The sequence below is a fragment of the Balaenoptera borealis genome (assembly GCF_965194805.1).
Source record: "Balaenoptera borealis genome assembly, chromosome: 16".
NCBI lineage: Eukaryota > Metazoa > Chordata > Mammalia > Artiodactyla > Balaenopteridae > Balaenoptera > Balaenoptera borealis.
In genome coordinates, this window is record NC_138872.1 from 28437708 (window position 1) to 28458212 (window position 20505).

Consider the following 20505-nt stretch of genomic DNA (forward strand, 5'->3'; position numbering starts at 1 on the left):
ATCAGTCTCCCACACTAGCCTCCTTATGGTTCCTCACAACTACCTCAGGGCCTTTGCACATGCTGTTCCCTCCAGTGGGCCTACTCTTCCCCCAGCTCCTCACCTGGCTGCCTCTTTCTCACCTTTAGTCCTCAATTTAAGTGTCCCTCTTCAGAGAGTCTTTCCCTGATCACCCTGCCTCTGAAATCTTTTATCTGTAACTCCTGTTTATTTTCTTCACTTACAATATATTAATTAATTTAGTTAAATAAAAAAATTTTTTTAAAAAAAATTTTGGCGAGTCTCTCTCTCTAGCCTGTAAAGCTCTATGATTTCAGGACTGTGGCCATCTGTCTGTCTCGTTTGCTGCTCCCTCCCCATCACCGAGGCAGGCCTTGGCCCAGGCAGGTCCTCAGTATGTCCTTGCCATGTGAATGAATGAATACGTGTATGAACGAATAAATACATGAGTGAATGTGCCAGGCCTGGATGTCCACCACTGCACTGAATTTGCACGACTTCCCCATGACTAGATCACAGTCTCTGCATTGTGCAGATGAGGAAAGTGAGGCTCAGAGAGGTCCCACAGGGGAGGGTGGGAATGTGTTGGATGTTAAAGGCCATTGGACTTCCCTGCCCTCAGGACACAGGCAACAGCAGCTCACAGGCCACATTACACGTTAATCTAACACAAGAAAGTAACACATTTTTGCTGGATGTGGCCTGGACCAGATTCCATTCGCAGAAGGGCTGCTCCATCAAAAGATGCTGATGCTGCTGTTGCCAAGGCAACACTGTTAGCTTTCCGAAGCATCTTCAATGAGAGAGGTGAAGGCCCAGATGGACACTGAGGGGGGGAAAGTCTGGAAAAAGGGGTCAAATCACCCAGCCAGCAAGACAAACCGTCCTGATGCTGACTTATCCCCTGTCCCCTGCAAAGGGCCACCTCCTACCCCACCCATGATTGGTTGTCTCTGGGCTGTGCACAGTGAACTCTCTCCCCCAGTGTGGCAACTGCCTTTGCTGTGAACGTGCAGAGATCGCGGGAACAATGCATTCTGCCTGCCTGGCTCCATCGGGACATACCAGGTGCCAGTGGGAAAGACAGATTAGTCTTGGAAAACTTTCCAGAAAGTTCCATCAGCCCTTGATATAGGTGGAGGGGACACCACTCCAGCATTTCTGTGGTCGGTGCCAAGGTGCCTCCAGAGAGCTCTGGATGAGGGAGGCAGCTGATAGGTGCAAGTGCACTGGAGGTGGTGACTGGCTGTGCCGCTCGGATGAAACTCTTTCCCTCTCTGAGCTCTAATTTCTTCATTACTAAAATGGGGGAACGCTGGTCTGATGCAGGGAGAGGGGACAAGGATTCTACATAGGAACCTGCAGATGTAGGTATCTCAGAAGCCACTTCCTGCAAGCGGTGGCCTCCAGGAGACCCATCCAAGGCCAAGACCTCGCCAGCCAGGCCCCCTAGGGCCTTGTGCACCCAGAATCCTTTAGCTGTTCATGTCTGCAGCCACGGTGAGTGAGCGTTGCTCTCTTTTAGATGTTTGCAGGCGCTCCATCCTTACTGCACAGATGAGAACTGGAGGCTTAGAGAGGGCAGGGGCTCTGCTCCAGCCACAGAGCCTGGACTGCGAACCAGGGTCTGACACCTCTGGGCAGAACACAGCAGTGTCCTTGATAGTCTGGGGCAAACCAGGGATTGGCTGGAGCCTGAGGGGCAGGCCTTGGGGGCAGGGAGGCTAGGAGAAGGGGCAGAGATGGAAATAAGAGAGATGGGAGTCTGAGAGATGGAAAGAGAAAAAGTGAACCTCTGTTCTTGCCTGCCCAGCATCCCTGCTTCCTAAAGCGGCTCCTCAGTTTCCCCAAGGCCAGTCCACACGACTTGGAGGGAACTAACCCCACCCCCTGGTTCCAGGCATGATAGTGTGACCCAGGTCTGGTCAACCAGAATCTCAGTGATAAGCGCAGGGATGGACACAGAACCAGTCCTGGCTGGAAAGAATCCTGCCTTTGCTGGAATCCCTGGGACAGGGGAGCTTTCTGTCTGAGGGATGCTAAGCAGGCAGGACACAAGCCTGGGGCTGCTGGAGCCGTCTTTCAGGAGAGAACCTGACTGAGAATGAGGTCAGCACGGTGAATGGCAGGCCTGAGAGGTGGGGAGGGACATCAGTTGAGCAGCCGGATCTAACCACATTTGAATCCATCCCTAGACTCCCTGTATGTGAGTCAATCCATTCCTCAGGATAAGGTTTCTATCCCTTGCACTTGAGAGTCCTGGCACAGAGAAGGAAGGAAAGTAAGAAGGAAGGATGAATGTTTTAAAGAACAGATGTATGAGGGTTACCCAAATCGGCTTCTTGGTCTTCTTAGACAACTGGAGCGCAGACAGGGATTTGGGCCTTCACCCCACCCAGAGGAGTTCTGTCCCTGGGCCACACAGCATTGCCTATACACTTGTAGTACAAAAATAAATGCTGTAGATACAAAAAAAAAAATACTTACCTTCCCTGGGTCCAGAAGAAGGGGTGGCATGCACTAGGGGGCCGATTTCTCCACCCTATTCACCTCTTTGGGAACTAACATTTATTAGGCACCTGTTTCATGCCAGGCTCTGTTAAGAAGTTGCAATACAAGGTTTCATTTCCTCCTGCCCCAGCACAGTAAGGAGGGAGTATCACCATCTCCATTTCACAGACCAGATGATTGAGGCCTTGAGAGGCTGAGCCACTGGCTTCAAGTTCAAGAGCTGGAGCAGGTCTGTCTGACTCCAAAGTCCTGCCAACAGCACCACACTGCACACCGTAGACACTAAATAAAGGCTTGCCGAGCAAATGCTGGATAAGGCTGTGTCAGCCTTCTGGGCAGCTACCTGCCCCTAAGTACTTTTCCCTCCTGCCTGAAGTCACCATTAGCAACCACAACCTTTGGTTTCCCTGAAGGAGATCAGCATTAATCTGTGCTGGGTTTAATCAGTGGATTGGCTGAGGTGGGACTCAGGGGCGGGGGCAGAGCCCAGTGGGATGAAGGTGCCCCATTTCCACTGTGCAGCCTCAGCCAGCAGAAAACCTTCTGAAGACAGAGGCGCAACCTGGCGGTAGGACAGGTCGGTCGTGGGCTGGGCCCGGGTGTTGGCTGAGGATGACAGGACTTTGGTGGCCTTATCAGATCTGAGGAGGGTGACACAGTAATGGGACTGGGTGGCAGAGTGGCTGCGGCCCCTCTCTGAAAGAAGTTCATGAGGAGCCCCTGGTCTCCCAGACTCAGCAAAGGCCCGCCCAGTCTCCATGGACCCCTAGCTGCAGCATCGCTGTTGGACAAGGCAAGAGGAGGCTAGGAGCTCTGGCTTGGAGGCAGGAGGGATCTGGACCCAGCGATTGGTGTCCTGTTCAAGGCAGAGTGGGCCCCAAGAGCCCCTGAACTTGAGCTGGTATGAGCTGGGGTCACAGGGAGTGCTGAGGGCAGCCCCCAGACAGAGATCTGGCTTTCTACGGCCAGAGAAGTCTTGGAGCACAGACAGGAAACTTAGTTCTAGACCCTTCTTCAGCGGCGGTGTGTCTGTTTTAACCCAAAGGTTCCTTCCAGTTGTTTTTAGAGGCTGAGAATGTCACTGTGTCCCTCGTAGCTAGAAATGGTGAAAGCAGCCGGGGATGGGGATAGTGACCTGGGGTTTCAGCTCATGACATACGAGGACCAGCTTTTTCCAAGGGTATCTGCAGCCCAGAGAGATGCTCTGGGATAATCAGGGCCCATTTTCAAATAAATAAATTTGGGGAAAGCTGCCTACTCTAGCCCTTTCATGGGCAGTCACTAAGCACATGACCACAGTAATGGCTTTGACAAGGCCTGCAGCTAAGAATGCCTGTTCACGTTGATTTAACCTGGTGTTTCCCTCCCTCACTTGACCACAGGTACTTTTAGAGGGGAGTCCTAGTTATTCTCTCTGGAATATATTCTAGGACATTCAAGGGGTAAAGGAATCCCTCTTAGATCTCCTGGAGCCCCCGAGAAACCATGTCTGAGCTTTAGATGCTGGGGCCTAGGAGTGGTGGACAGTGTCGGTGGAAATAACTCCCGTTATAGGGTGGATGCAGCTCCTTCAGTCCTGAACAGAAAGTTCAAGGACATCTCGAGGCTGAGAAAGCTTGGAACAAGAGATGGCCTTCCCAACAACCCAGGGACAGAATCTGGGCCTCCATCTGGGCAGTTTCCTGCCTGTAAATACCTTCCCGCCTGCCTGACATCCCACCATTAGTCGTGTATTCCTTTGAGGAGCCCAATTAAATCTGTTCTCAGCTCATCCAGGGTACTGTGACCCTCAAGCTGGCCGGAGGGCTCTGCAGGAGGCAGGAGGGAAGAGGAAATAGGGACAGTGCAGAGGCAGGAACCCCCAAACACCCACCATTTCACAACTTGAGGGAAAAAGGGAGGGAGGTGACTCTTCTGGACTCCTGGGGTAAGGAGGGCTGGCTCAGGGGACCCAGGGTGTCCAGGACAAGGTCCTGGCATTGTGTCCTGTGTTTGGGTCCAGCTTGTTCAGAGGAAACCACATCCAGGTCCTCCCGCAGGACCAGCCTCCAGGCGTGGCTTCTCCTTAGATGTCTGTGGGACGCACCATCATGCGAGTAGAACGCAGTGAGTAGCTGGGGCCTTGGAAGTAGTGCCAGCGGATGCCGTTGAGCTTGCGCACGTGGTGGCGGGCCGGGTAGTAGATGCCATTGAGGTTTGAGAGGCCGCAGGCATCAAACCACCATCCTGGTGGAGGGGGAGGAAGAGGCTTTGGGGAGGTGGGGGCCCAGCCAGTGGGGTGAGGGCAGCCCCCTACCCCAAAGATGAATCAGGGCTGTTGGCTCCTCTGGGAAGCCAGCTCGCTGGAGACGGGGCTGGGTGGGAACGGGCATTGGGTGGTGGGGCGGGGGGAGGCTCCCAGACCCTCTGCTCAGTATGGGGCCTCCAAAGGCAGTGCACTCATGTCTGTCTCTCTGTGTCTCTCTCTGATCTCTCTGTCTCTCTTTGCTCTCCCTTACCCTACCTTTCTGGGTCTCTCTGTCTTTCACACACTTTGTCCATCTGTCTTTCTGTGGTCTGCGTTTCTCTCTCCATCTTTCCCTCTGTACTTCCCTCTGTCCCCGTGTAGCTCTGTGCCCAGCACTCTGTCTGTCCATCCTGATGTCTCTCTCGTCTCCATCTGTCCCTGTCTCTGTGCCTCTGGAGGTCTCCTCTGATCTCTGTCCTTCCCATTCTGTCTCTCACTCCTCATCTCCCACTCTCTGATGTCTCTCCCCACAGAAAACACTGCCTAAGCCAGAGTTGGTGGGCAGCTGCCCCTCTCCCCTCCACCCAGGTCTCCCTCCTCCGGATCCTGCTTGGCCCAGGAGGAGGGTTGGGGAGGAAGTCTCAGGCCTGGGGTTGGGGCAGATTAGGCATTGTACCCCCCTAGGGTGCACCCTGGGCCCCACTCTCAGTGCTTCTCAGAGGTCTCAGAGGAGAACTGGTGATGCCAGCTTTAGGAGGAGGTGAGACCTTGGAGGGGACCTCAGGGACCCTGTCGGGGGGAAGGTATGGATGAGGCACAGCCAGGCCAGGCCGTGGGTGAGCGAGACCCTGACCTGCACCCGCCTCTTGACGGCACCTGGCTGCACAAGGACCCAAGTGGGGAGGGGATGGGGGTATTCAGCCAGGCGTGCCTGTGGGGAGGTGGGGCTTCACCCCGCCCCGCACCCACCTCCAGACAGCATCTGGGCACACTTGCAGAGGCAGTTGTCGTTGTCTGCGTCGCGGGTGCTGAAGTTGGTGCCCTGCAGGACCAGGCTGCTCTGGCGCCCCGCCGAGCCGCTGTACCCACTCAGAGAAAGCCTGGAGGCCACCCGGAGGTGGTGATGGGAGAGGGGCCCACAGTCAGGTTGGGGATGGTTGCGGAAGGGGTTCCCCTCCGGTTGTGCTGAGGCATCTCCCCTCCCTGTCTGCTGCCTGCAGGGACAGAGCACTCACCGTGTGCCAGGCCTCCCTCAGCTGGCTGAACCTGAGTCTTGGACAGTTGTGAGAATGATCATGATAATAATAATGAGGACCATGGCTAACATTTTTTTGAACATCTACTATGTGCCAGGCATTGTTTAAAGCACTTTACATGGGTTAATTCATTCTCATTTAATCCTCAAAATATCTTAGCATTCCCATTTTACAGAAGAGGAAACAGAGCCCCCAAGAGCCACAGGAGCCTGCCTGAGATCTCAGAACAAATGAGGGTGAGAGCCAGATCCCAGCCCCATTTGGCCTGACTTGGGAGCTGTGTGCATTACCTTCCCAGCTGACCATCCGGCAACCCCAGCCCTGTCACACCTCCTCACACTCACCCACGCCCTCTGGGAAGCCTTCCTTGACCACACCAGCCCACATGGATCAGGGCCCTGAGGCACCCCCAGCCCTGTGACTTCCACCCCTGCAGCCAGCTGGGGAGGGTTTCTATTTCTTGGTCAGGCTACGAGGCCCTGGCAGGCACATCCAGGCCTGTGTGGCGATTATGACCACAAGTTCTGGGGGTAAAATGCCTGGATTCAAATCCCAGCTGTGCCGCTCGTCAGCTGTGTGGCCTTGGGCAGATTGCTTCGCCTCTCAGCTTCAGTTTCTTCATCTGTTAAAACGGTAACGATAGTATGTTAACCGTCATTGTGATGGGGTGACCTCAGCGTGTGACAGGCGCAGGGCAGCACTGGCACACGGTAAGTGCCTGGCACGTTCAGTGCCTGTTGATTCGTCCCGTCCTGTCCCTGTGTTCCCAGCCCGTGTGCATGGCTGGCACAGGCTTCCACCGAGCCTGGCAGGAGAGAGTGTTGGGGGCTTGTAGCAGGGCAGGGGCTGTACTGGCAGCTGAGGCGGGAGCCAGTTTGGGAGCAATAGAAGGTCCTACGGGTGGAGGCAAGTGGACACCAGATGCAGCCGGGGCAGCTCAGGGAAGCCCTGGTTCCCCAGGGCAGGGCCTGCGAGATGCCCCCATTGGGATCCAGAGGGAATGTGGGGTCTGGGCATGAGGCCACCTCAGTCCCTGCACCTACCACCTGTGTTCTCTGTCTGTGGTGAGGGCAGGGCTGGCTCAGGGTGGCCAGCCGTGAAGCCTTAACTGTGCCCTTAAATATGCCACCCTGGGCTTGCATGAGTGGTGTTGCAAATCCCCCGCCAAGAGGCCCACCTGGCCAGGGGCTCCCTGGGGTGGGGACAGGCTGGCCGGCCCACCTGCTCATATGGTCCCAGCTTCTCCTTGTGGCCACTGAGGGCTCCATTTGAGGGCTCAGTCATGTCAGTTCAAGGCCAGGCTCGGGACGCAGGCTGAAGTTTGGTGTCACCTTTAGTCTGGGGCTGTGTGGAATCAGTGCTGGACAAAGCCGAATGATCTCGTGGGGTCACTGCAGCAGCACTGGCCCCAAGTCCTCAGCCTCCCTTCCCCTCCTCTCTGGGAGCCAGAAAGGGGATCTGTGATCTCTAAGGGACCCTCAAGTCATGAGCCGGGAAGCCCCACTTGACCCATTGCTCAGATGCACTTTGGACATAATCATGGCTCAGGCCTGGGGAACACAAACATACACACGAGTCCTTGGACACCCCCAAGTGAGATACACAAGGTGCGTGAGTCTGTGTCTGAGGTCGTGAGCATTTGGATACAAGTCTCTGTGACTGCGTGTTTATGTGTGCATTTAAGTTTGTGCAGCAATCTCTATGGTGGGTCTGAGTGTGTGCTCTGGAATATGTCTTTGTGCCTGAGATTGTGTGCGTGTTTACCTGAGAGGGCTTCTCTGAGGTATGTTTGCACATGTGCCTGGGTGTGTGTCTGTGCTTGTTTGTGTAGCTATGGCACTTGTGTAAGTCTGTGCTCTGAAGGTTCAAGTGTGTACCCGAGGGGTGTGGTGAGCCCCTCCACATGTGCATGTGTGTCTGTGTGTGTCCCTGTGTATCTCTGTGTGTATCTTGTGCTTGTTGCCGGGTCCGGGTGTGTGGGCACCTCTGGGAGGCCTGTGTCTGGTGTCAGCGTGTGTCTGTGCCTTGTCTGTGCCTCCCCCATCCCGCTCCGTGGGCCACTTCTCTGCAGGCTTATGCATGCACCCCAGCCGGGTTCCAGAGGGTTCCCATTATTGTGTCTGACAAATAATGGTGCCCCTCCCACCCCGATGCCCATGCCCCAGCTGCTGACTGCCCAGGTTTCGCCACCTCTAGGCTTCCCTATGGGGATCCACCCCACCTCACCAGGCAGCTGACTCTGTACGGTGGCGACCCAGGGACAGCACCTGTTTCTGTCACTCTCCCCTTAGCCCTTCTCTGGCAGTTTCCAGGTCCCTAGGTGTTTTCCAGGATCTTCCAAGCTTTTCCTGAATGAGCAGGGCCTATTCCTTATGATCCCCGGAGCCCTTGAAAGAGCCTTGCTCAGGTTTGGGGTTTCTGTGGCCAGCTGCATGTCAACTCTTCTTTCTGCTTTCTTTTCAGAATCTTCCTGCTGCCTGGGGAGCCCTTTCTATCCTCTCTCTGTCTGGAGAATCCCTACTCTTCATAGGCACCACCTCCTCCAGGGAGCCCTCCCCGATAGCACAAGCATCTCTAAGCCCCTGTGCTTTCCCCTTAGGCAGCTCCTGTCTTCTCGGGGGTGTGGGTTTGCTTGTGGACACACTCGACACACTGGACTGTGAACAACTTTGAGGGGTAGAGCGCAGGTCTGATTCTTCCACAAATGACCAGAGCCAGCCCATGCCTGGCACAGGGCAAGTGTTCAATATATAATTATTATTATTTAGGGCTCTGCAAAGGGTCACATAGATGTGGGCCCTTTGAAACCTGAGCATAACAGTCTGGAACCATGGGCAGGGAGCTCTCCATGTCTCAGATAAAAAGCCAGTGGCAGCGCGTCAAATTCACAGGGGACAGCACAGCAAGGGGTTCTAAATGTAACATACATGTATATGTTTGTATAAATGGACATAAATAATTGAGATATACATAAATGCAGAAATATTATATTTCTGTCTTTGAATATATTGTTTGTATATCTCTAACATTTATGTAACACTTACCATATTCTATGCGTTTTCTGCAGATTATCTCAATTATGACATAGATACTATATTTTACAGATGAGGAGACTGAGGCACAGAGAGGTAAGTAACTTGTCTAAGGTCACGAATCCAACAAGTGATAGAGTCAGGGTTCATACCCAGGCAATCTGGCTCCAGGGCCATGTTCTTTAGCACAATGAGATACTTTTCCCGATGTTTCTTCCCCAAGAAAAATGGCAGATCCTGGACTTAGGGCCACAGAAGCTGCTGCCCAAGAATTGGGTCATGGAGATGAGGTTTAACTGTTACTTGTGTAGGAAAGGGAGGCTTCCCCAGCTTCCTGTTATGTACTTACCATGTCCCAGGAACTGGAGATGGGAACAGCAGTGAACTCTCATAGAGCAGTCCAGCCAAGTGTGTGAAGGGCTGGCTTGGGGACAGTAATTATAATATTATAATATAATGTTATAATATTATTTGCTGAACATATACTAAGTGCCAGCATTAATGCTCTATGTGTAGTATCTCATTCAAGCTTCACAACACTTTAAATGAGGTAGGTACACCTGTGGCACCCATTTTGCAGATGAGGAGGTGAAGGGACTTGCTCAGGGTCACTCAGAGAGATAGGGATAAAGTCAGGATTTAAGCCTTGGCTTTGGTGGTCAGTGGCTTAAAGAGGAGTCAGCAGGGTGTTGTGGCTACTCACTGGTCAGCGTAAGGAGTCGGAGGCATCCAGCTGAGCCCCGCCTAGCCCAGACCCGGGGATGTTTCATTCAGCTCTAGACATTGCACTTTAAGGAGGAACATTAACAGACTGGGTTGGGTCCCATAGAAGGGATGTCAGAACCAGCTAGCTGGAGGAACCAGGGGCATTTAATAGAGGGGTTGGGGGCACATCACCGAGAAGCTCTCAGAGGTGGAATTAGGCATACAATGCAGGCAGACAGAGAGTCATCAGAGATTCTTTGGGAGGAAGTGACCTCCCATCAGTGAAGGCATTCCAGCATGGCTGGACGATGAATGTGGCTGTGGAGGAGATTCTAGCATCACGTGAAGAACCAGACGACATGTGAGGTCCTTTGCGGCCCTAGAGCATGAGTCTATGAATTCAGTTCTGTCCTGGTTCCAAGATAGCTTATCTTTAAGATCCTTGAGTTTCTCAGAGACGTAACATTATGTAGGAGAAACACCATGAGTTTTGGCAGCAAAACTGAGTTCAAAACCAGGCCCTACCTGTTTTGTAACTTTGGGCAGGGGACTTAAGCTCTGTGTCTCAGTTTCCACATCGCTAAAGCAGGTAGAGCAATGCTTACCTCAGAAGGTTGTGGGGAGGATTAAATGGAGTCATGTGCCTGGAACATAATAGGCGCTCAAGAAATGTTCATTCCTTTTCCTGAACAGAGCCAAGAACCAGGCTGAGGGAGGGGTGAGAGACCTTGATGATTTTATAATGTGCTCATATTTAAGCCCATCCTGTGGTTAAGAAGCAGAGGTACAGAGAAGCCCACTTGACTTGCCTGAGTTCACACACTGAGCTGGAGCAGGGCCAGAATGAGCCCAGTTCCCCTGATTCCCAGCCTGGAATTTCCACCTCACCCCACAGCATAGGACAGGCTGGGAAAGTCACCTCCCCACTTCTGGGCCTCTGTAAAATGACCGCCTCGGGGTGACTGACCTTGGAAGGCCCCTTCCTGTTCCTGGCATGGCAGTGTCAGCGACATTCTCTCCACCCCACCCAGTGGCCAGGATGTGCTGAGCGCTAACCAGCCACCTCCGGATCCCATGACGTGCGCCCAAATGGGGGACAGATGGCAGGAACTGGAGACGCCCAGGGACTGACCGCTGGTGCATACCCTGTAGCCACTAGCCCAGGGCTCCCAGCCCACCCATGAGCCTGGGCCCCAAGCCCACCTGTACAGCTGCCCCTCGCTGCCCAGCTGGAAATGCTCATACTGGGCGTAGGCCTCGTTGCCTTCCCAATCTTGCAGCTCCACGCGCAGAGAGTAGGGTGCCCTGCTGGTGAGCTGGTGCACCACCTCGTTACCTAACCAGTGCTCCCCGGCTGGGTTGCCAAAGCCCTAGGGGAGAGGAGAATGGGGGTAGGCTGCATGCCGAGGAGGAAGCTTATGTCTCTGGTTAAGGAGCTGGGCTGGGCCGGGCTCTGGGGACACTTACCCAAAACCACTTGGCTAGGAGCTCCCCAACTCCTAGAGCAAAAAAGACTAAGACTTTTGTAAATGTAAAAGCCTGTTAAAAATAATTGAAATCACATGAATCATAATTGAAATCTATGAAGTTCAAGAACAGGCAAAAAAATGTCTGTGGTGGTAGAAGTCAGAATAGCTACTACCTTTAGGGGAGTCTTGACTTGGAGGGGACACAAGGAAGGTTTCTGGGGTGCTGGAAGTGTTGTATATCTAGCTTTGAACGGTGGTCACATGGGTGAATACATATGTGAAAATTCACTGAGTCTTACACTTAAGATTTGTGCACTTAGCTGCATGAATATTAAATCTCAATTAAAAAATTAAAAACTTAAATCAGCTGCATAAGCGGTAGAGCAAACATTGTTCAGTGACATGGCAGCCACTGCAAAATTTCAGTCACATAGGAATGTAAAGCTAAGAGCATTGGGAGTCACCAGTGTCCCAGAGTGACACGTGACCAATGCCCTTGGCCAGAACAATAATTCAGCACCGAGGACAGGGCACACCTAAGCCCCACTCCCCATTTTAGTTATGCTGTACCACTTATTAGCCTAATGGTTAATATTCAGCAGTCTTTTGTGTATTTCTGCTTCTGAGCACCCTGTTTCTCTTTGCCATTTGAATGATTCTTTAAAACCCAATTGGTTCAAGAACACTCATAGATTAATTTGGTACCTTTTAAAAAGTATTTATCAAAGGAACAGCAAGCAGACACACAAAAAATAGTATTGTTGTATTTCTGTGTATCTTTTTCTATTTCTTTTGCTCTTAAAGACTTTAAGAGCTTTTAAGTCAGCTTGCCAAAAATCCTTTATCCAAAATTTAATTAAAAAATTGGAAGACAATCAGGCACTATTCCTCGTCTTGTAAAATGCATGGGGTCTTTAAGCCAGCAATTCTGAATTTAAAAAATCTCTCCTGCAGATGTAGTCATGTATGTGTGCTAAGACAAAGACATTCATTTAAGCAGTGCAGCCAGGTGTGAGCAGCGGAGATCACTTTTTTCTGTTCCGTTTTTTGTATTCTTTAAAAATTTTTAGCAATGTATATGTATTATCTTTTCCAAAAATTAAAACAAAATAAAACTTAAACTTTCATTCTTAGGATATATGTCAGGACTTGCCAAAAGAGGGTTCAATTTCGGGTGATGGAGTCCCTGATAGCGTATTTGCACTGGTCAAATCTGTTTGAAGGCAGTTGGTTTAGGTGGGCTGATTTTTTTTCTGAGAAGGGTTGGGGGCAAACCAGACCCCTGCCCACAACCCACTTCCTGCCCCAGGTTTCAGAGCTGACAAGCTCCTCCCCAGGGCAGAAATGTTACCTGTTTGTAATCCCTCCAGTTGCGTTGGAAATTCATGCTGCCATTCTCACGGCGCTGGATGAGGGTCCACCCACCTCCACTGGCCTCCATGTCACAGAACACCTGGAGGAAATTGGGGAGGTGGGAAGTTGGAAGTCCCAGGAGGCAGCCAGAAGCCAGGTCTGGGCCAGCCCGAGGGTGATTTGGCTGACAGAACCTCACAGAGCAACAGGTGAGCTTGGTGGTCAAGGGCATCCCAAGGATCCAGGTCCAAGTCCCACACCCGTTGTCTTCATTTTTCTAAAATGGTGGGCAAGTGATGTCCTCTCGGAGCCTTCTTTTCCTCAGTTGTAAAATGGGGATGTTAATATCTTAACCTTTTTGTGCCTCAGTTTCTCATCTGCACGCTGGGATTGTTGTGAAAATTAAATGAGATGAGTCATCCATCAAAAGAACAGAGCCTGGCACATAACATACTAGGAACTCAGTAAATGGAGGCCTTTCACTGGCTATTATTGCAGGGTTGCTGTAAGAATTAAATGCCAAGAGGTGTAAAGTGCTTGGCACATGGTGTAGACTCAGGAAATGTTATTACAGGGGTTCCCTGGTGGCCTAATGGTTGGGATTCCGTGCTTTCATTGTGGAAGCCCAGGTTCGATCCCTGGTTGGGGAACCATCCTGCATGCCAGGCGGCACGGCCAAAATACGAAAAAAAAAAAAAGGAAATGTTATTACATTCAGCAGACAAATGTTTTCTGAGCACTTACTAGGTGCCAGGTTCCGTTCAAGGCATGGGGAATGCCAATATGGATAAGACAGAATGATTCTTTCAAAGAGCTTACCATCCACCACAATCACATCTTTCAGTTTAACTTTTGTTCACATATTATTTTTCCAGCCAGCTCAGTACATTTCAATGTTTGATGAGGAAACACTTGGTGCCTGCCCCTGTACTAGGTGAATCAGAGACAAATCAGAGATAAATTAACCCCCAGGGCTGGCTTGGTCTGGAGGAGGCTAGCAGACTGATAGGGCTGGCAGACTATTGAATATGAATATTTGGGCAGCTACACAGAGAGTTCCCAGGGAGTCACAGGGCAATCCTGGAAGGCTTCCCAGGGGAGGTGGCATTGGAACAAGGCTTTGGATGATGATGTGCCTGCCAGACAGAGATGAGTGGGAATAGCGTTTCCAGTGGAGGGAGCAGCAGGAGTAGAGGCTCTGAGATGGTGAAGGTCTGCTCAGGGAGAGAAGACAGTGGTATCTGTTGTGAGGGTAGCAGAGGTTGCAGGAAGGGAAACTGAGGCCCAGAGAAGGGAAAGGACTTGCTCAAGGCAAATGAGTCAAAAGTAAAGCTGAGGTTTGAGCCCAGATCTCTTGCCTCCCAAGCCAGCTCTTCCCTCTCTATCAGTGCTCCCAAATTTTAGTTATTCACACCTTCCCAAATTCCACCATAGCTGAACTAATTTCATATAAAATATTTACTTCAAAAATGGTATCTTTCATAGAGAATGGACTTGAGGATACGGGGAGTGGGAAGGGTAAGCTGGGACGAAGTGAGAGAGTGGCATGGACATATATACACTACCAAATGTAAAATAGATAGCTTATGGGAAGCAGCTGCATAGCACAGGGAGATCAGCTCGGTGCTTTGTGACCACCTAGAGGGGTGGGATAGGGAGGGTGGGAGGGAGATGCAAGAGGGAGGAGATATGGGGATGTATGTATATGTATAGCTGATTCACTTTATTATACAGCAGAAACTAACACACCATTGTAAAGCAATTATACTCCAATAAAGATGTTAAAAAAAATGGTGTCTTTTTTTTTTTACTTAAATAAATACTCAGACTAAATGCATCTTAAAAGGAAATCTTATTAGTACCATAGAGGGAAAATTAGTAACACTTGCCTTTATTCAGATAATTTTAAAAATATATATAAAGAAAACAAAATAGTGTTACAAAATTCTAGCTAGAGGTTGAGGGCCTGATCTCTCTTTGTAAAAAGGGGGATTTAGCAGGTGTGTGAGAACTGTTAAAGATAATCTGAGCCATTCTCCTTGATATATTCAGCAGGGTTGAAAGAAAACTGAAAAGGGAATATGAAGTGGGAAGACTGGCTAGTTGTTCCCCAAACTCTTCCACTTCTGGGCCTGGCCCCCAAACCCTCCCTCCTGACATCCACATTTTCCCTTGACTGCCCTCCCCCCCCACATCTGATAACTGGACCTCAAAGTTCTGGGTAACCTTGGGAGCCACTCACTGAAGATGGTGGAGCTTCCATCAGCCCCGGTCTCTAATTTCCCATATAAAGCAAGCTCCCACAACTGCCTTCAACTGGACTGTAAGTAAATTAGAAATAAACTTCTTTGTGTTAAGCCCCTGGAACTGAAATTCTTGCAGGTTTGTTTGCTGTATCAGCTAGCATTATCTGAACCAACACAGAACCATTTATTGCTATTCCAACTTAAAAGCATCCCAGGAAAACATGCTGGAGAAGGATGCATTGCCAACTTTGGGAACTTCTGCTTTAACCGCATGATCTGACCCCTGAATGAGTGGGGGCTCTAGAGGGTAGGGTCACCCCCACCTTCTCTGGAATCTCAGATGTTGGACAAGGCCTGGAGGTGATGTTGGTGGGGGCAGGGTGGGGTTGGGTGTAGGGTTGTCTGAGAGTCCTTTGGCTCAGCACCCTCTGATAGCCTCAGCCCTCAGGGAGCCCCCTAACCTTTCTGGGCTCTGTCACATTGGCCACATGGATGGTGTAGATGCCACTGGCATTGGCCCCGGAGCGCTGGATCTCTGCACAGTCCTGGAACACCTGCTCAGCTGCCCTCATGGACGCTGCAATGGGACAAGGTAAAAACAATTGGAAGTGAGCTAAGGAGAGAGGGAAGGGGTCAGGTGGGCACTCCCGTCTGCTCTGTGCCAGGTTCTGGGCTGGGAGGTGTTGGGGATAGGGAGATGTATCGGACCCTGGAAGGTTTCGTAGAGGAGCTGACAGTGAGCTGGGACCTGGACGAGGAGCAGAGGCCACCCAGGTGGAGAAAGGGCGAGTGTCTCCAGCAGAGGGAACAGCATATGCAGGGGCTCCAAGGTGGGAACAGTCCTGTGTGTGCAGGGATTGGGGTGTGGTGAGGGGAATTTGGCTGAGGCCACAAAGAGGAGATGACTCACACCCAGATCCAGAGCTAAGGCCAGAGGAAGCTCTGGCTGTTTGAGGGACCAGAGAGTATCATTAAGGAAGGAGAGATGAGGCTGAGATTTCATCCTTGAATGCCAGGCTGAGGAGCCCAGACTGTGCAGAAGAAGAGCCCTCTGGCCAGAGTATAGAACAGAGATTGGAGGGGATGAGACTCAAAGCAGGAAGGCCAGAGATGAGGCTGCTAGAGTCTTCCAGGACAGGTAATTGGGGCTTGAACTCCACTGAGGTACTTCCCCATTTCACAGACCAGGAAACTGAGGCCCAAAAGTGAGGTAACTGGCTCAAGGGCACACAGCTGGGTCGGGTGGGAGGGGTTGGGCAGGGCTTTCCCTCTCTCCAGGTCTTATGGGGGATTTGTCCTTGGAGCTCCCTGAGGTAGGACACCCAGGGTCCCCTCCACAGCCCACTCTACCAGCTGGATATCCCTGCAGCTCTTAGGTGGGCCCCCCTCATTATGCCCTCCCTGGGAGCTGACCTCTGGCCTTAAGGGAGAATATTAATTTAATGGCCAAATCCCACCAGGGCCCTGGAGGCCTCCAGGATTAACCTGAAAAAAGTGACTGTTGGTAAAAAAACTACAGAGGTTTCAAACACCCTCTCTGGCTCCTTTTTTGGGATCCAATTAGAGGTTTGGGCTATGATTCCACCAGAAACCAATCTTTGGGTAGGTGGGTATCCAAGGATAGGGCTAAAGTTCCAGATGGATAGGTATCCTGACCAGTGAGGAGCCAGGAAGCTACCAAGGGGTGGGACTTCCTGTTTTGGCCTCATTCTTGAACCTGGATCCTGGGTCCTGGAGCTGAGGCCCTGTTAAAATGAGGCTGTTATTCCCAGATCACAAATGAAGGGACAAAGGCCCCAAATCCATCCCAGTCTGTGCACAAACATTCCCTGGGCAGGGTCTCCACGGCCCCATCTGCCAGGCCCCTGGTCCCTGGGGAACTGGAGTCTAGCCAAGCCTGGTAGTTTGCTGGCCTAGAGGCAAGCTGGGACAGGCCCAACTTTCCCAGCTAGGCAAGGGCAGAGCTAGGAGGTGGCCTCAGATTTCCAGCCACTCTTCTCAGGGTCTGTCCACTATTGTTTTCCTTAGTCAACAACAATAGCCTTAACGACAATCATAGCAATTAAAGTGAAATACCCACCATGCATTGTGGTGTTTCTTAGCCAGGTACTGTCAGGGGCAGTCTGGTGCCAGGAAAAGTATTTTCAGGGAGCATAACGGCAAGGATGGACCAGTATTGACATGCAACATAGTTTGGCCTCAGCCTGGACCCCCCCTTAAACTTTGTACCAGCTTCACCCCCTTTTGGCCCTAGGCACCATGCTCAGCCCCTTCATGTGTATGAACTCATCTGATGCTCTGCGCCAGAACTCTGAGAGATAGGAGCTATTATTATTCCCATTTTATAGGTCAGGAAAATCAAGACTCTGAGATGTTAAATGACCTGTGCAAAGTGCCAGTGCTAGTAAGTGAAGGAGCCAGAGCTTGAACTCTGGTCCATTTGACTGGAGAGCCAGTACCTTTCCTACTACCCACCTCCCCTTGGGTCTCCACTACTGAGCCCATACAAGGCTGGACAAACAGACCTCGTTAACGAATGCTGCTTCTGATACCATGCATGGGTTAGGTCTTTTCTACCTGTGTCCCCGTCCTTCTAACCTTCTGAATGCCCCGAGTTCTCCACCCCTTGCCAGCCTCCACCTGCCTAGGACAAAGCTGTGCAGAGAGGGGGTGCAGGCTTCCTGCTGGCCTTCATGGATGCCTGGTTCCTGTGCCCGTCTCCGTCCAATCTTCTGTTCTACACCTGGTGACTAATCTTCCTCCAGTTTCTCCATCTAGACAGTAGGGAGAAACAACCCGTAGTGCCTCTCCCTGGTGACAGTGGGGCAGGACATGCATTTGGTCAAAGGGTGCCTGAGGCAAAGTCCCCTATACAACCTCTCACCCAGACTGGTGCACAGACATTGGGCCACAGCTGGAGACTGGGTTAGCGGTGAGCCTGTGGGGAGAGGTGTTGGGCCCAGGCCCCGTGCCTTTGGCTGAGCTACAGGATTAATTTTGGCAGCCTCATTGCTACGGCTCTATGCACAAGCCAGTGATGGGTTCGGGTCACTCCTAATCTCACGGTTTGGAAGGTGTTCACCTCTCTTGCCTGTGGCTACCTCAGGCCTCACACTCCTATCTGGTGGGGCCTGCCCACCTTAGATGCAGCCATGGTGCCATCCTCTGTCTCTAAATCGCTGCCAGCCATAGTGTCTGGAATCCATCACTATTGGTTTTTTTTTTTTTGGCTGCATTGGGTCTTCGTTGCTGCGCGCGGGCTTTCTCTAGTTGTAGCGAGTGGGGGCTACTCTTCCTTGTGGTGCGTGGGCTTCTCATTGCGGTGGCTTCTCTTACTGTGGAGCACGGGCTCTAGGCACGTGCGCTTCAGTGGTTGCAGCACGGGCTTAGTTGCCCCGCGGCATGTGGGATCTTCCCAGAGGACCAGGGATCGAACCCATGCCCCCTGCATTGGCAGGCGGATTCTTAACCACTGGAAACTTCAGGAACACTGCTAGCAGGGCATCTAGCACATAGTAGGCACTTAGCAAATATGTATTCCCTCCTCCTTCCCTCAGAGACCCACAGACGGGGGTTGGGCATCTTTTGCAAGAGACAGTTGTGGAACTATGCTGTTCACAGCTGTATCCGCAGCACCCAGCACTGGGTCTGGCTCAGTAAGTGCTTGTTGACTGAGTGATTGAAGCTGGAACTGAGTGATTGAAGTCGGTCCCATTAGAAGTGAGGGCTGGGGAGCGGGGCCAGCCATTGCCCTCCTTTCTCAGAAGCCTAGGTGGGCCACAGGTGCCTCCCCACTTCTGTTTGGCCCTCTTGGGCTTAGGGGCAGGGGCCATTAGGGCGAGAGAAGTCCTTGGGGGGCATTGAGTCCAACCTCTCCATTCTGCAGATAGGAAAACTGAGGCTTGGGGAGGGGGGCAAGCCCAAGCAAGTGAGGATGGAGGGTGGATCCTGGACCCTGGACTTGTCCGTCTGGGCTGGTGGTATCCTCCTTCTTATCATCACCTCCATTAAATGCATGGGGAAACGAAGGCCTAGAGAGGGACAGGGGTACGGTCAAGGTCACTCATGGAGTCGAGGAAAGAGTCTGGATTGGTTCCTCTTAGGACTGTTGTCGTCACCATTATTACTACTGTTTGGTGTTATTTCTGTTTCATAGGTGGGGGCGGGGGGTGGTCTTCCCCGAGGTGGCTTCCAGGACTGGCGTGAACCAGGAGGGTAAGCGGGGTCTCCCTCCCCTCTCTTCCCCTCCTCCCGCGTCTGGCGGGCCCCCTTTGCTCACCCGGGCCCTGGGCCACGACGCGCACCAGGCGCTGCACCGACTCCAGCAGCTGGCTCTGCTGGCGCTGCAGGAGGCTGGAGTTGCTGCTGGCGGCGCGCAGGCTGCGCTCAAGGCCGGCGAGGGCGCCGCTCTGGCGGCCCAACAGGCGCCGCAGCCGCTCCTTCTCGCCGCGGAGGCTGGCCAGCTCCGCCTGCTGCTGCGTCTCCAGGGCCTGCACCCGCGTCTCCAGCGCGCTGCGGGGCGGGGGCGCACAGGCGTGAACCCGCCGTCCCCACCTGGCAGTCACACTCACGGGCTTTCCCCTGGGCCCCGGGGTGAGGCTCAGACCCGCGCTGAGGCTCAGAGCGGTAGCGTCCCGCCCAGGGTTACACAGCCCGGAGGTCCGTCCCCACAGATAGCACAGAGTGAGGAGGGGAGGAAATAGAGACCTGGCCTTGGAGTAAAATGGATTGGAGCCCAGTAGAGGAAAGAGGTGGGGTGGGAGGGACACAGCAGCAACCTGGTAGCCATTATCAAATCCCAAATATGCGTGCCCTTTGACCTCGCAGTCCACTCACCGGAGATAACCTCCAGGGAGCATGGGCATGAATGCCCTTTGGAGGATGGGTTGTAATAGGGAAAAACAAAACAGCCAAAATGCCAACAGCCAGGACTGGCTGAGTCTGTTCTGTTCTGGTGTCCCTGGAAATGTTCTGGAGCGGTGAAGAGGAGGGAGGCTGAGAGCATTTGCGCAGAACTGGAAAGATGCCGGGGACTTGGAGTGGGCGCCCTGGCGCATCAGTACCTCATGTAGTCTAACCCCACATGTGGGAAATTAGAAAGAAAAATGTATTAATGTAAATGTAGAGGGATACTGGGGAGCTTATAGGAAAAGGCGTGGACGGACACGTGGAAGGACATAGTGGCGCCTGTGTTTCTAGAGAATGTGAACGAAAATCCAGTAAGTGCTGTTACTTCTGCAGAGCAGGTTTGAGCAGATGGGGGTGGAGAGGAGGGGTTGGGTGGAGGGGACTGACTTTCCCTTTCATTTTGCACAGGTCTCTATTCTCTGATAAGTAAGGTTGTCTAATAAGCATGAGGCATTTTTGTAATGAGTTTAAAAAAAAGAGTCTTAAAAAAGAAAGAAGCTTTTGACTCAGCTCTTGCACTTTTGGCATTTTATCCTACAGATTTGCTCACATGTGTGTGCAATAAGATATGGGAATGTTATTCATAGCATCACTGGTTGGAATCGTAAAAGACTGGAACGACCTCAATACCCATTAATTGGGGACTGGGAAATAAATGCGGGGACAGCCATACAGTGGAATATTATGCAGCTGGAGGAAAGAACGGGCAAGTGTGTCATACAGTTATGGAACCATCTCTCGGATAACTGAAAAAACGAGACAGAAAACCAATGTGCCAAGGAGTAGTCTGCTTCACTT

The 20505-nt window shown here is 52.0% G+C and overlaps 1 protein-coding gene across 3 annotated transcripts in view; it reads right to left on the reverse strand.

Moving 5' to 3' along the window:
* Positions 1-270: 270 nt before the first annotated feature.
* ANGPT4 (angiopoietin 4) overlaps positions 271-20505 on the reverse strand; it is a 42803-nt gene continuing 22568 nt past the window's right edge. Inside the window, exons 4-9 of one of the 3 annotated variants that reach the window (XM_082359869.1) lie at positions 19079-19311; positions 15261-15376; positions 12552-12653; positions 10935-11101; positions 5708-5838; positions 271-4737 (exon numbers count right to left, since the gene is read on the reverse strand). In XM_082359869.1, the coding sequence (XP_082215995.1) occupies positions 4577-4737; positions 5708-5838; positions 10935-11101; positions 12552-12653; positions 15261-15376; positions 19079-19311 (910 nt within the window). In that variant the 3' untranslated portion in view covers positions 271-4576. Of the gene's footprint in view, positions 4738-5707; positions 5839-6909; positions 11102-12551; positions 12654-15260; positions 15377-19078; positions 19312-20505 lie in introns of those variants that run through there. The other 2 variants (XR_014235615.1, XM_082359868.1) reach the window with 2 other exon arrangements.